Here is a 16,399-nt window from a genome sequence, read left to right on the forward strand (position 1 = left end):
GAACATCTGCAAGAAAGCCACGTGGTCTGAGAGATAAACATGCTCTAACATAAAAGACAGAAAGAAAACCGCTTAAGATACCGAAGCAGTACACCTATGTAAGAAGGCAGAGGTTAAATTTCACTATTTTTTTTTCCAACATATTAGCACACTAAGCCCCCTAACCCTTGCTCCCATGAGCTCGTGGTTATCAGGATGTGGAGGATCAAACCTACAGAACTAGCTCCCGATTACTTTCGTAAGGCATGGACAGTCTGTTCTCAGCGGCACATGGGCTCCTAACTACATGGTCTCCCTGGCCTGGAGCCCCTGAAACTTCTGCTTTAAGCAAGGCGAGCAGTAAAGCAGGGGCACAAGGAGAGGGACAAAAGCAAACTGAAGGGTGTGGGAATGGCATTTACCACACTCCTTCTTAGTCAAGCACAGAATGTGAAGGAAGCAAAGGAGAGAGGCTGGGGGAAATCATGTCCCAGAGCAGAGCTGGCGGGCTCTGGGGATGGGGTATGCAGTGGGACCCTACGTAGGAGCAGGAAGCTGAGATGCACTGCATGTGTCTACAAAGAAGCGGGAGGATAGGTATGTGAAAAGAAAAATGTTCTATTCCCAAATAAAAACAGAGCATGGTTCATGGGATCGGAATGCACATTTTTGGCATAAAAGAATTTAAATTTTCTGTTTTCATAAAGGAAAAATCTCAAGTCTTTGTGATTGAGTTTCACATTAATTGGTACTTTATTTGCTTAAAACCTAAACATTGTCAGTTAAGAAGAAATCCACTCTGGTGTATAGATCTTGCTGTTTAAATCCTAAAGGTTTTTTTCTTTTCTTTTCTTTTTTTTTTTTTTTTTTTTGATCCTTGGTAATTTCATCCAAGAAACAGAATAGATACATATATACTTAAAAACATGAACCATTAGAGAATGAAATAGGAAATCAAGACTGATTTAAGTTTTGGTGGCCCTTGCCTTTTTTTTTTTTTTTTTGGTTCTTTTAAAGTTCCTGAAAGACTGTAGCAGGATAAAAGAATCACTGGCTCCGGGTCTCTTTGAGATAACAAGTGATGAAATTTACAAAAAAACCCAAAAAAAAAACACCAAAAAACAAAACAACCCCCCCCAAAACCACACCCTCAAACAAGGTCAGGTAACACCACGCCCTGCCTTGCCCCCAAGGTAAAAAATAGGAATACTTTTAGTAACAATTCAGAATTCATCTTTATGTTCTACCTGCCCCATCAGTGGGAAGTTTAACATCATGATTTTTTAGACATCTATACTTATGTATATAGACATATAAACTTGTATTAGATGACAGCTGATTTTTTTTAAGTCCAGGTAGAGAGAGAAGCAATCATTTTTAACTAAAACCCTTCTATGTTTTTTGATTACGGTTCATTTTCTACCATTTAGCAAAATAAGCAAAATTTCCGTAGTGTTCATCTCAAATCTTATTGCTTTACAACTGTGGTATACCTTCCATTAAAAATAAAAAAGGTAAAGCCGTCAATCCAGTGATTATTCTGACATGGCTTTCACTGGGAAGCGGTGGGAAAGATGGGTGATGGCGAAGAGAGGACCAACAGACAAAAAGGGAAATTAAACTTACAATGGTTTTCTTAAAAAAAGACAGAGAGAATGTTATTTTCAAGAAAAGGAAAAAAGCACTGAAAGCCCATGAGTCAAGCCATAGCCAAAACCATGTTCTATCTTAAGTAGGTTTTCTTTTTTTTCCCCCCTTTTTCTTTTTTCTTTTTTTTTCTCTTTTTTTTAATAAAATCTCTCCCCAAACCATCATCACTTTTTTAATCCTCCCCAGACTGGGCTTCATCTTCAGACCCTTCGTCCCCTGATTTCTCAGGTGGGGGGCTGGCCGAGGGCTTCTTTTCTGGAGGGCTCTCTGGTTCCTCGTCTTCTTCTTTGGGAGAAGGAGTCTTTTCCTTTGATGCCTTTGAAGCTGTGGGGCGCCCCACCTTCCCTTTGCCTTTCACAGGGCTTGGCGTCACTGGGAGAAGAAAAATACCAACATGGGGAAGAGAAGAAAAGATATTAAAAAAAAAATCGGCTACAAAACAAAACTTTAAGAACTAAATCTATAGGGGCACCTGGGTGGCTCAGTGGGTTAAGTCTCTGCCTTTGGCTCAGGTCATGATCTCTGGGTCTGGGATCGAGCCCCACATAGGGCTCTCTGCTTGGTAGAGAGCCTGCTTCCCCACTCTCTCTGCCTGCTTCTATGTCTACTTGTGATCTCTCTCTCTCTGTCAAATAAATAAATAAAATCTTAAAAAAAAAAAAAAAAAGAATTAAATCTATAAGGACCACAGCCCAGCTGACTACACATCAAGGGGGGCACTGGTTCCCAATCACTCTTGCCAACGCTATAGTGCTGTGTTAGCAGTGATGTTTATAATAAAGAAACAGGATGCTACTGCATACTATCCTTAGTGGTTTGTGAACATAGGTTGTTTATGATAAAACTCAGGTTTAACAAGCGGGTCAAAAAAAAAAAAAGGCGGTTCAAAAAGCATGGATACAACAACGTGAGTAGGAACTGAAGTCATCAGATTTTTCAAAACTTTTCTTCCAAGGATTTGTCATTTATTTATTTATTTATTTTTAAAGTAAACTCTAGCCCAACACGGGGCTCGAACTCACAACTGAGATCGAGAGTCACATGCTCTACCACTGAGCCAGTCAGGTGCCCTCCTCAAGTCACTTTTGACAATCCTGTGATTCCCAGCTGTAAGAAGTAATGAGTGAAAAATGTAAAAAATCACCAGTTCTATCTGTCAGAAAAAAAAAACAAAGCAAATCTAGCTTTCTGATTTCAAGCTGTGACTAGGAGACGGCAGCACTCACAACGGCTCCAAGAAAATGAATCCATGCTGCCAAGTGTGGTTTTATTCTAGCACAAAGGATGGGGTAAGGATCACATCGGAGGCCTGAAATCTGTTATTATGGGTGTGCCTTTTCCCCATTTCAGGTCTTTCCTAGTTGCTGGGGTTGTGATATGGGCAGGAAAAAGCACAGGCACAGCTCTACTATTGGAGTGTCTCTACCACAGGGCAACCGGTTGCTGCAAACCCTGTGCTGCACCGCCAGACTCTTGCAGGGGCCACTGTCCTTCCTAACAAGTAAGACATCCCTCCCAGTGTGGAAGATGGGATCCTCGCAGAATTCTTATTCTTGTGAGGCGTGTGGTCAATGCCGAGGCCTAATGAAGGATTGCTGTAGAGAAAGTTTACTGCTCCTTGAAATGTTTCAAAGCAGCCATTTAACTGTACTTGTAGACAACTCACCTGTGGCCTTTAGCCGGGGTTTGGGCATTTTCTTTTCTTTTCTCTCAGGTTTGGACTTCTTGACCATCTTTTTGTTTTTCTTTTTTGAACTGCCATAGTCACTATCATCATCATCTTCCATTAGGAAATCTTCATCACTGCCGGAATCTTCTGAGAGGAAAGAAGAAGTTCAACGTCCAACTTAATGTATACATCCTTCCAAGGGAATGAAGGGAGACAGCGCTAAGCATGACGGGAGGATGGGATCTGGGAGTCAAACACTCTTGGATTCTGGGGGCAGCTGGGCCGCCAGTCTGGCTGGACTCCTCACCAGCCCCACATGTAGGACGGGGCTTAGTGCCCGCCCGCGCACGCACACACACACACACACATACACGCACACACACACACACACCACAAAGGCTGCAGAACTGACTTGTTTAAAGAGTCCGTTAAAAACAGGAAGAGATAAAACTTAATATGAATAAAAACTGAAGATATCACTGAATTTTTTTTTTTTCATCAAACAACTTTTGGTAGTTCCCTCGTTCCCCTATAGTACTGGGGAGACCAGGGAAATCAAACAGAACCCATTTAGTGTCTTTGGTCCAACTATGAATAAATGAAACGAGAAAGCTAAAGACAAAGCAAAAATCATACAATTTATTAATTTGAGTAACGTGTGAAACACCTAAATTCTGCTATTAACACTTTGTTGTTGTTGTTGTTGGGGGAGGAGGTCTACCCTTTTGGCTCTGAAGCCAAAATACAAATCTTCATCACAACACCCGCCATGTAACTGTTACTCTAACAACTGCTGGTTTAGTAGTTGAGCTTGAACGATGGACATCAAAATCAAGAGAATCCCTGAGGCTCTTAAAATATCAACCAGTATCAAAAAGAGCCATCTCTTCTGACAGCAAATATCGAATTTAAGGGGCTGGCTGTAACGTCTGGCAGCCACAAGAACGCAGAAGTAGTCAAGGTCACGGTCACAAACTCTGGTCCCCACCCAAGTACCAAGCCAGCAGCACGTACTCTCCTGGAATGGCGTCTCGTCCTCTTCCTCTTGTTCTTCTTCGCTGCCTACATCTTCCATGAGCATTTCTCTCTGCTTGGAAGCTGCTTTAGAGGCTGCCTGCCGTTGCTGGCGTACATTCTTATGATCTTCTTTTTCATCTTCACTGTCCTCTGTAATATCAAAGTTACAATGCAGCGATCAAGGAGTTGTGCGTTTATCGGACGGCTGACTAGAAAAGCCAGTACGAGACAGAACCTGCAGCTTCATTTCATTCAATTGGGGTAAAGTCTATCCTTAAAAATGCCTACAAAATATACAAAAGAGGAGCTAAAATACAAAGAATGAACTTGAGAAAGATTATGTCCTCATTACTGCACAGAAAAATAGCGTAGGCATGGAGTTTTAAGTAGTCATGAAGCTGAATTTAGGTGTGAATATATGCTTCCTGTAATGTATTTTAAACTTGTATCACTGTGTTGCCCTAAAATTATCAATTACATTTCAATCTATATTCACAGTTTTTAGAAACTACAGCCAGAATTTTTGGAGAGAAAGAATGCACATGTGGGGGTGGGGCAGGTGGGGAGCGCAGGGGTGGGGTGGGGGGTGGGTGGAGGCAGGGAAGGGCAGAGACTCAATCTAAAGCAGGTTCCACCCAGACTCAGGGACCCTGATTTCAATACCCTGAGATCATGACCTGAGTCGAAAGCTTAATTAGCTGAGCCACCCAGGTGCCCCTAGAAAAATATTTTTATTTTTATTTATTTATCTTAAAGATTTTATTTATTTATTTGACAGACAGAGATCACAAGTAGGCAGATAGGCAGGCAGAAAGAGAGGGGGAAGCAGGCTCTCTGCTGAGCAGAGAGCCCGATGCGGGGCTCGATCCCAGGACCCCAGGATCATGACCTGAACTGAAGGCAGAGGCTTTAACCCCCTGAGCCACCCAGGCGCCCCTAGAAAAATATTTTTAAATAGAAGAAGGGAAGACTGTCTTCCAATGATACTGTTCTAAGTTTCAAAACACGTTTCTTTACAATTTAGGCAGGCAGGTAACAGGCTAGAAAAGAAATGAAAGCAAACAGCTCAGTGGCGTGAATTCAGTGGAACTCTGTCTACCCCTCCATGTATCGGCTCATAACAGTGATCTCATTTAAAGGGGGACGCAGGACACAAAACCAGGGGAGTGCAGGTCAAAACTAAAATAAACCTTCAGTACTGAGAAGAGTTAAATTCAGAAATAGAAATACCAATAAGCGATCAGGATTTAACATTTTATTTGCCATGGAGTCTCTATTAATTCTTGAGTTTAAATGCTTACCAAAAAAGCTTTCTCTGCGGCTACTGTTTCGAAGGATTACTTGCCAGCTGGAACAGGGAAGGGTGAAACTAGCCTTTGCTTGCTCTTTACCCCAGAGTTCGTCTCCACACCCTCCCCACTTTAGAGTGTGACATCACTTTGTATTTTTTTTTTTTTTTTAAGATTTTAAAAAATCTTAAGAGAGAGAAATCACAAGTAGATGGAGAGGCAGGCAGAGAGAGAGGGGGAAGCAGGCTCCCCGCCGAGCAGAGAGCCCGATGCGGGACTCGATCCCAGGACCCCGAGATCATGACCCGAGCCAAAGGCAGCGGCTTAACCCACTGAGCCACCCAGGCGTCCATCACTTTGTATTTTATATGCTCTTTTAAATCAGTTTAGTTTGATGTCTGTTAATTGTTCACATACATTTTTTTTTAAGATTTTATTTATTCATTTGAGAGAGATACAGAGACAGAGATGGAGAGAGAAAGCACAAGCAGGAGGAGAGGCAGAGGGAGAGGGAGAAGCAGAAGCCGACTTCCCACTGAGCTGGGAGCCCAACATGGGGCCCGATCCCAGGACCTGGAGATCACGACCCAAGCCAAAGGCAGACGCCCAACCATCTTAGCCACCCAGGCGCCCCACTTAAGTCGTTTTTAATGTTAATTATGCAGGAGAATCACCTGTAAATATTTTTAAACAATAAAGCCCCAGTGTCCCACTGAGACCTACTAAATCAGAAATCTTGGGGTGGGACAGAGCATGTAAGCCTGTTCAGAAAAACCCTTACAGGAGACTGCAGTAAGCCACCAGCATTTCAAAGTTCTTTGCTCTTCAAAAATAGAAAGCGGTTCGTCGTGCCAGTATTTACAGCAGTGCCCGGCATTATTATGCAACCACTTATTAAAACGTCCAATGAACGAAGACATAGATCAATGACGTATTACATTAAAAACTGTTTACTACCTGCTGAGTGAGAATCGTCCTTCTTGGTTTTCACATCTTTTTCTTCGGAGTCCTCGCTAGAAAGGGAAAGACGGGAAAAGTTTAAAAGTCTTAGATCAAAATCTAAGTGAACACAGATCCCCAGTGTCTCTGACAGGTAAAGAACACCTCTTCTGTAGATGAAATATTCAAACAGATGCCGGGGACTGAAACTGCTTCCATTATTTCCTTAACTTGACAGGGATGCTAATGATTAAGCACAATTTTTTCTACTTTTGGAAAATACTGCTTCCAAAGACCCAAAGGAAAAAAAGAAGGTATCTCAAACATGGGCTGAAAATGTCTCACCTGTGGATAAAGCCTGGTTCACAACAACACTTTCTTTTTTAAGGTTTTATTTATTTATTTGACACAGAGAGAGAGAGAGAGAGAGAGAGAGAGAACACAAGCAGGGGGAGTGGCACGCAGAGGGAGAGGGAGAGGCAGGCTTCCCGCTGAGCAGGGAGCCTGATGCGGGGCTCGATCCCAGGACTTCGGGATCATGACCAGAGCCAGAGGCAGACGCTTAACCGACTGAGCCACCCAGGCACCCCTCACAGGAACATTTAGTAATAAAAAAAAATTCTCTGTTGTCAGAGGCGGAGTATAAAAATACAAAAAGTAAATTACACACTGTGTGAATAGTGCGAAAGTAGGCAATTAAATGGATAGAGCCAATGGAAAAAACACCTAGAACATGTAAGGGCCTATTCAGCCAGAGCAGCCCCACCCCGGTTGAACTGCCATTTTGCTGTAAAACTTAAATTGACCTTGCCCCCCCCAGGGGAACTTATTTAAAAGCAAGTCCGGGAAACCAGTCCCAGGTAACAAAGTCCAGGTACAAGGGTGGGTCAGGCCAGGTGGAGGTATTCAATCAGTGGGGGCGCACACTGACTCCTAGCTACCAAGGAGTATGGGCCCCGCCCTTTGGGAGCCTTTTGGCGCCAATCCTAACCAAGGTGTGATAGGCTGGTTCAAATGTCTACTAGGGTAAATTGTAATTCAGTTGGTCGCCTAGCATCACTGTGGAGTTTCCTGTGTGTGTTGCAATCTCACTGGCCACCTGTGTGTGGCCAGGCCCAGCCACATGGCCTTTGCTCTATAAAAGTTAGTCTGGAAAGCAGGGAGGGGTAGTCCTCTCTGGAGGGGTGACCCCAACCGGTCTGTTTGCCGGTCGGTATGATTCCTGATGCTTGGTGCGAAATAAAGCTTTGCTTGACCTTTGCTTTGTATCAGTCTCGCTCCTTTAATCACAGATCCATTATTGGGGTACCCAATTTGGGGGGACCCAACAAACACAATTATTAAAGGAAATTGGAAAGCAATTATATAAATTACAATAGCCTTAAAAATTTATCTGAAACAAAATGAAAATAAATCAACTAACTATCTCCTTATTTGCCTCCAATATTTCTAGTATATCAGAAACACCAACACACAGACCTGCCCTGTACCATGGAGAAAATAAGTCAGCTCAAGATCACTGCAAAGGAAAATAATAAAAGAAGGTGCTTCACAGGCGCTCAGTTGGTTAAGCGTCTGCCTCTGGCTCAGGTCATGAACCCAGGGTCCTAGGATCAAGCCCCACATCAGGCTCCCTGCTCGGTGGGGAACCTGCTTCTCCCTCTCCCTCCGCCTGCCACTCCCCCCGGCTTGTGCTCCCTCTGTGTCACATAAATAAATAAAATCCTTAAAAAAAACAAGAAGGTGCTTTAAAGGTTAATGGAAAGTTTTATAGAACAGTTTTTTAAAGGTACTTTATGTTCTCACAAATCTTAACTCAAGAATCTGGGTTCTAGTGTTCTTTGCCATTAATTACTTGTATGATCTCAAGCAAATCACTTGGTACTCTTCAGTGCTAAAATTTTATGATTCAATGAGAAATTCCAACAAACAAAAACAGAAATACTCATATGTAAAAACTGCCTTCACAGCTTTTTCAAACAGCAAGACTTGTAAATCTCTTTTGGTATTTCCTGTAATCTAGACCACACTCAAATGACAAACTACCAAACCCAAGATTCCTGAACAAAGAGAAAAATCAAAGATATTTTACTAAACAATCTAAGACACACTGTAATTCTGAAACCTGGGGCTGTTCCAGATGTTTTCATGCAAAATAAGCACTTAATTCACAAGTCACAATGCCGAAGAACTATTATGTTCTCTAGTTCTCTTATTATTTATTGGGTTTATAGAGACCATTACTCCTTGAGTCCCATTACAATAAAATCAAGTAAAAGCTGAACTTTTAAGTAGAGACCAATAAAAAAAACTCAACAAGGGTCTGATGGAAGAAACTATACAAGGCAGTTAACACAAATGGCAATAAAAACTATATTTCAAAGACTCTTGACATTTAGGAAAGAAAAATAAAACCAAATGATTAGAACAAGGAAAAGTTTAGGCTAGATGTTCATTATATTGTTGAGACATTGTAACAGGTAGCAGGGGACAGAGAAATTAATTCCTAAGAGAAAATATAAAAAAATGAATATAATGAAAAAGAATTGAAGTTGGGCTGCTATATAAAACTGGATTAGAGAAATACATGACAAACCACGGAAGACTTGTCTCCCCACAGCACAATTTTGTCTTATTTTTCCTCAAAACCACGTTTCTGAAATTTTCCAGGAAAGAAAGTATTGGTGGTAAATACTGTTATTTCTACAAATTTAGCATTCTGCGAATTCAAAAATGGAAAGATTTCTGTGTGGGGCTTTATAAGATTTTAGTACTTGAAGGTAAGTATCTTGGAAGAACTGTTAAGATTTCATTTCTTTGAACTCTCCTACTTAACAGTATTATTTGGAAGTAGTATCGCCTAATGGTTCAAACGTGGACTTTGGAATCCAACAGACATGGTTCCCAAACCTGTTGGTCCATTTGCAGGGTAACCCTGGATAAATCACTGAAGCTTCCTCTAGGCTATTACCCTAATAAAGGTGTTATGAGAATTAAATGATAATACAGATTAGCACTTAGTAGAGACTGGCAGAGAATCATAAACGGTAGCGATCATCACCATCACCACAGTCTTAGGGGCTGCACTGAGATCGAGAGTGTGTAGGTCTGTGACAGCAGAGACAAAAATCACAATATCCTCGTCTCATGAAGCAATTACAGTTAAAATCACACCTGTGAGCCTGTTTATAAAACTAAAGGAAAGGGGGGGAAAAAAAACCAAACCCACAAATGATTAAGGTTTCCGAACAAAGGAGAATTGATTATACACAGTGAAGCGCAGCAAGCTAAACGGCTTAAGATTCTAGAAGCGTTAGTTATGATTCTGCCAGTGCTGGGTGACTGAATGGGAGAGATCACGCATTCTGTTATCGCTCCAGTGAAAACGTCAATACTAACATTAGGTAACAAATTACATACTTAAACAATCTCTCAGCTTATGTTCAGAGGTTAGAGGTAGTGACAAAGGCATTCCTGGAGACAACCTTGGATTCCAGGTTGAGTCTAAGCAAACCTCATGACCTTATTAAAGAGGGTAGCCTCTAGACTCAAGAAGCATTGACTGAGATAGGAAAAAATACGCAGAACAACATGAAGGGGACAGTAAGCACTTTCCCGAAGGAAACAGAGATCAGAGACCACCCTCGCCTCCAGAGGGGCAGGGCACACAGGAAGAGATTAATAATGCCTCTTACCTATCCTCCTGTGAATTCTTTCCAGATCGCCTCTTATTTTTAGCTTCTCGGGGAGATGACCGAATTTTCTTAGCTGGAGGGCCTGAATCTCTTCCATAATCTTCATCTAAACAGAGCATTTTTCAAATTCAATGAATTGTATTATGATTTTTACATAGAAATTACCACTGCTTATTTTTGGAGATAAATATCTCTCAAGCTACTTAAATGGTGAGGGGGCGGGATTTCCCAAATAATTTTCTTTCATTTTTAAAAAATAAATTGTTTTCTACCCCAGTCCCTTTTAGTCCTCATGTGTTTACTTTAATACATCCATAGCCAAATATCTCTTACCATTTCATATCCTGCCCTTTTAATTTATTAAAGATACTGCCATGTTTCAACATCTTCCTATTTACTTGAACTGTTAAGAGTAATAAAGCAATACAAGCATTTTAGAATGTAGAGAACCCACAATTCTACAATCCTAACACAATTACTGTTAACAAGTAAATTACTTTTAAAGTATTAAATGCAGCATACTCTGACATTTGAGAAAAATACCTTCAATTTCCAAAGTTCTATAGAACTAAAGAAAATTACCCAATCTTAAAAACTGATTTCTTTTTTTAAAAGACTTATTTATTTTAGGAGAGAGTGCATGCATGTGAGTGAGAATCTTGAAGCAGACTCCACGCCCAGCACAGAGGCCAACTCAGGGCTCAATCCCACGACCGCAAATCGTGACCTGAGCCAAAATCTAGAGTCGGATACTCAATGTACTGAGCCACTCAGGTGTCTCCAAAATTGATGATTTCTATTTTATTACACTCTTATTACAATTTCTATTTTACTTACACTCTTATCTATAATAGTGAAGAGATCTGGAAGTAGTCTGGACCTTCAGCAATTATTAAATGGTTGGACACATTAAAAATTCCACAATGGCATTATCATACAACCATTAACAGGAGTTTCTCAAATAACTTTTAATAACAGGATAAATATAAGCAGGAGTGGGATAGGAGGAGGACAGAACCCAAAATTCTTTTTTAAAAAAATATTTTATTCATTTATCTCATACAGAGAGAGAGATCACAAGTAGGCAGAGAGGCAGGCTGAGTGAGGAGGAAGTAGGCTCCCCACTAAGCAGAGAGCCTGATGTGCGGCTCGATCCCAGGACCCTGATATCATGACCTGAGCTGAAGGAAGAGGCTTAACCCACTGAGCCAACCAGGCACCCCCAGAACCCAAAATTCTACAGCAAGACCTCAACTACATTTTTATTTTTATTTTTTTAAAGATTTTATTTATTTATTTGGCAGACAGAGATCACAAGTAGGAAGAGAGAAAGGGGAAGCAGGCTCCCTGCTGAGCAGAGAGCTCGATGTGGCGCTCAATCCCAGGACCCCAAGATCATGACCTGAGCCGAAGGCAGAGGCTTTAACCCACTAAGCCACCCAGGCGCCCCCAAATACATTTTTAAAAGGGAGAAAAGACACAGGCTTTTTAAACAAAAAGGCTAAAATGGCCATTTGCTAATCAAGGGACCTTGCATAATATCTCTGCCTCAATTTTCTTATCTGTAAGCAATAACAGTATTCCCCATTCTAACAGGACTGCTCTACTAAGGATTAAATGAATAACTGCAAGTATTTAGCAGCATTTAATAAGGGTTAGTATTTCTTCTGGGAGGCTGGATTATATGTTATTACTCTTTTTTGTATTTCTGCATTTCCTAAGTTTTCCCAAAGTGCACATATTACTTTTACAAGTAAAATTGCATTAAAAAAAAAGAATAGCAAATTCATCTGGAAAATAATGATAGTAAGGACATATTCTAAAGTAAACTTTTATGGCTAAGATTAAAGACATACTACTCAGGGATGCCTGGGTGGCTCTGTTGATAAAGCATCTGCCTTTGGCTCAGGTCATCTGGGATTGAGTCCTACTTCGGACTTGCTGCTTAGTGAGGAGCGTGCTTCTCCCTCTACCAGCCACTCCCCCAGCTTGTGCTCTCACTTTCTGACAAATAAATAAACAAAATCTTAAAGAAAAAAAAAAAAAGACATACTATTCATTCAATGATAAATTAGTTCACCATCCAAGATGTTTTAGAAAATACTTTCATCTTAGCTACTTTATTATGCAAAAAACTTAAACTAATATAAGGTAAAGGTTTTGCTGTGATTATAGATGGAGACATTATCAACTAATAAATACTGCATCAGAATTACTACATATTAATGAAACAAGATGGGACTGGGAGGGAGACAAACCATAAGTGACTCTTAATCTCACAAAACAAACTGAGGGTTGCTGGGGGGAGGGGGGTTGGGAGAAGGGGGGTGGGGTTATGGACATTGGGGAGGGTATGTGCTTTGGTGAGTGCTGTGAAGTGTGTAAACCTGGCGATTCACAGACCTGTACCCCTGGGGATAAAAAATATATGTTTATAAAAAATAAAAATTAAAAAAAAAAAAAGAATTACTACATATTTAAACTGTGGAATCCAAAACCAGATAAGAAAAAATTATTTAAGTATTTATTATCAATGACTTACTAAGGAAAGTTAAAATTCATGCAAGTTCAACTTTTGTTTTGGGTGACAGATCCTGACATAATTTACAATTTATTAAAATCATGAAACTTACCAGCATCATCAGATTCCTGAAACTGTGAATAATCAACGACCTTCCTATTTCTGTAGAAAGAAGAGACTCTAATTAAGATCATAAAAATGTAGGACTTTTCTGTGATATTAGAATACATATTCCTATTTCATAAACAAATTTAGAACTAGCTCTGTGAAAATTATTAATTTTTTTTAAAAGATTTTATTTATTTATTTGACAGACAGAAATCACAAGTAGGCAGAAAGGCAGGCACAGAGAGAGGGGGAGGCAGGCTCCCTGCTGAGCAGAGAGCCCGACGATCCCAGAATCCTGGGATCATGACCTGAGCCGAAGGCAGAGGCTTTAACCCACTGAGCCACCCAGGCGCCCCTGAAAATTATTTTTCAATAAGCCCCCACCTCAGCCAAAAAAAACTTTCACATGTTGTTAGAGAAAAGTTGAAACCGAAAGTATTTCAAACTACAATTCTCCTACTGCTCATTTCAATGATAGCTCAAATACTATTCTCTCCCTCAAAACCTCCCACCTCCCAAAACACACTTAAACAGCAAAATGAGCCAAACAACCACATATATTCATAAGTGACACAGAACTATCCCATGTGCACCAACGAAAACTGTAAATGCTTTACATTTTTATTCTTAGTGCTATACACACATACACATGTATACCTGATAAAATTATTACTGAGGTTTTTTTAAGGCAGTGATTTTTAAATATAAGTTACATTATAATATGCAAATTATGGTGACAGCAGATTTAGCATTACATAGAAGAAACATATAACTGATCCATTCAGAGGATGCTTTTTATTAAAATGGTCTGTAATTAAGAAAAATATTAAAGTCTCATAAATTTATGTATCTACTTGACAATGATTTTAAGTACTTCTTACTAGTTAAGGCATCTTTAACAACTTGAATGAATCTTAATTTCCATTTTCCTACTTCACACTCTAAAAGTTTAAAATTCCTGAGATAACATAAAAGCTTCCCTGTTAGTATCCAAATAGCCTGGCTTTCCAAAAGAGACTTTGAGGTACTGTACCATTTAGATACTAAGTAAGTGAACTGAAATCATTAAAAAGAAACATGCTATCAACTACCCTTAAGCCTGAGTGAGGAATATTGCTGATTTTATAGATTAAGACATCATTTATATCCAAAGACAGGAGGCTCAGATCAAGCATACATACAACTGGGTACTGCCATACACTTGGCATAGGAGAAGAAAGGCTCTTAAGGGTTTTTGCCTTCTGTTTTCCTTTTGTCTACCAGCAAGTAATTATCTTTTCATTGTACTACCTCTGTAAATTCAGGTGCAAAACTATAAAATGCGCTCTACATATGTTTTGTTAAAAGCAGTTGGTTTTATAAACAAATGATACCGATGTATTAGGAAAGTTGATTTTAAAAACATGACCATTAATTCCACTTATATGAGACATCTAGAGCAGTCAAGTTAAGAGACAGAAACAATGGTGGGGGCGCCTGGCTGGTTCAGTTGGTACAGCAGGCAACTCTTGATCTAGGGATTCTGAGTTTGAGCTCCCAGTTAGGTGTAGAGACTACTTAGAATAAAACCTGGGATGCCTGGGCGGCTCATTCAGTTAAGAGTCTGACTCTTGGTTCCGGCTCAGATCATGATCTCAGGGTCTGGAGAGTGAGCCCCGCAGCAGTCTGTTTGAGATATCCCCCGCGCCCGCTTGTACGTGCGCTCCCTCTCGAATACATAAAATCTTTAAAAAAAGAAACAAAGAGGGATGCCTGGGTGGCTCAGTTGGTTAAGTGTCTGCTGTCTTTGGCTCAGGTCATGATGCCTGAGTCCTGAGATCGAGCCCCTCATGGGGCTTCCTGCTCAGTGAAGAGCCGGCTTCTCCCTCTGCCGGCCGCTTCCCCTGCTTGTACCCTGTTTCTCTCTCTGTCAAATAAATAAATAAAATCTTTTAAAAAAGGGTTAAACAAGACAACAAAAGAGAAAGGAGGGAAGGGATTGGGAGGGAGGGAGGAAAGGCGCCTGGGTGGCTCAGTCTGTTAAGCATCTGCCTTGAGCTCAGGTCATGATCCCAGGGTGCTGGGATGGAGTGCTGCACTGGGGTCCCTTGTTCAGTGGGAGTCACTTCTCCCTCTGCCCCTCCCCCGCTCATGTTCTGTCTCTCAAAAATAAAGAAATAAAAATAAATAAAATAATGAAAAAAAAAAAAAGAATGGGGGCACCTGGGTGGCTGGGTGGGTTAAAGTCTCTGCCTTCAGCTCAGGTCAAGATCCCAGGGGCCTGCTCAGCAGGGAGCCTGCTTCCCCCCACCTTCTTTGCCTACTTGTGATTTCTGTCTGTCAAATAAATAAATAAATAAATAAATAAAACCTAAAAAAAAAAAAAGAATGGTGCATGCTAGGGAGAAGGGGATAGTGAGTCAACAACATATATAGTTTCACTTTGCAAGAGAAAGAGTTCTAGAAATTGGGTGCACAACAGTGTGACTGTATTCAACATTATAGACCTGTACACTTAAAAATGGTTAAGATGATAAATTTCATATGATTTTACCACAATTAAAACATAAAATATTTTCTATTAAAAAAGACTACTTGGGGAGCTGATAATTAAATGCCTACTATGTTTTAACAAAGCAGTGATTTTAAGTGACAGATACTATGAAAAACAGAATTTTTACTATATTCTGCATTATTTAGGATCAAGAAAAATGGGACATGTAACCGGGATAAGGAAGTATCCAGAAGAGGGAGTTTGAAATCTTTTTTAAATTTTTTAAAAGAAATTTATTTATATTAGAGAGAGAAATCACAAGTAGACAGAGAGGCAGGCAGAGAGAGAGGGGGAAGCAGGCTCCTTGTTGAGCAGAGAGCCTGATGTGGGGCTCGATCCCAGGACCCTGAGATCATGACCTGAGCCGAAGGCAGAGGCTTAAACCACTGAGTCATCCAGGCGCCCTGAAATCTTAATCTCTAGTAGGTAATGTACAGGTTCTGAAATTGCAGGCCTAGTAATTCTAGTTTATCCATGCTCGTGGGAAAGCAACTAAAATAATGGTGTAATTTCTGGGTACCATCTATCAATCGATCTATTCCATGAGACTATATAAAGAAGGCTAACCAGAATAGTGAAGAGTATATAAAATGTAGGGCAACTAAGTAAACAGGAATTTTTAACCTACAAGAGAAAACGTGTTAGCTACTTTAAGGCTTTGAAAACAAAGGAGCAATAAACATACTGGTTTATTAGCTTCCTGATCAGATTAAGTGTGGGTTCAACATAAACAGCTATTTAACAGTTTGCTAATTATAGTTACTTCCTTAGTCTGGTACCAGGAATACTCCAGAATGGAATTACATAATAAAAGTATAGAATCTTTGTTAAGATTCCTATTAGGTTCTGGTTCTAGAACTTCGGGCAAATCACATAATTTCTCTGGGCCTCAGATCCTTCTCTGTTGGAACTGATGGCCTAAATTGCTGGACAGATCCAAAATGTTATGCTAGAATTTTTTTTAAAGTTTATTTAAGTGATCTCTACACCCAATATGGG

The 16,399-nt window shown here is 40.3% G+C and overlaps 1 protein-coding gene across 2 annotated transcripts in view; it reads right to left on the minus strand.

Annotated features, from left to right (window-relative positions):
- Positions 1 to 708: 708 nt before the first annotated feature.
- Positions 709 to 16,399, minus strand: part of NUCKS1 (nuclear casein kinase and cyclin dependent kinase substrate 1) — a 31,648-nt gene continuing 15,957 nt past the window's right edge. The window contains exons 2-7 of one of the 2 annotated variants that reach the window (XM_044267751.1): positions 12,872 to 12,921; positions 10,239 to 10,344; positions 6,562 to 6,617; positions 4,313 to 4,465; positions 3,296 to 3,442; positions 709 to 2,001 (exon numbers count right to left, since the gene is read on the minus strand). In XM_044267751.1, the coding sequence (XP_044123686.1) occupies positions 1,802 to 2,001; positions 3,296 to 3,442; positions 4,313 to 4,465; positions 6,562 to 6,617; positions 10,239 to 10,344; positions 12,872 to 12,921 (712 nt within the window). In that variant the 3' untranslated portion in view covers positions 709 to 1,801. Of the gene's footprint in view, positions 2,002 to 3,295; positions 3,446 to 4,312; positions 4,466 to 6,561; positions 6,618 to 10,238; positions 10,345 to 12,871; positions 12,922 to 16,399 lie in introns of both variants that reach the window. The other variant, XM_044267750.1, reaches the window with a different exon arrangement.

This window comes from Neovison vison, chromosome 10 (assembly GCF_020171115.1).
Source record: "Neovison vison isolate M4711 chromosome 10, ASM_NN_V1, whole genome shotgun sequence".
In the NCBI taxonomy this organism is placed as follows: domain Eukaryota; kingdom Metazoa; phylum Chordata; class Mammalia; order Carnivora; family Mustelidae; genus Neogale; species Neogale vison.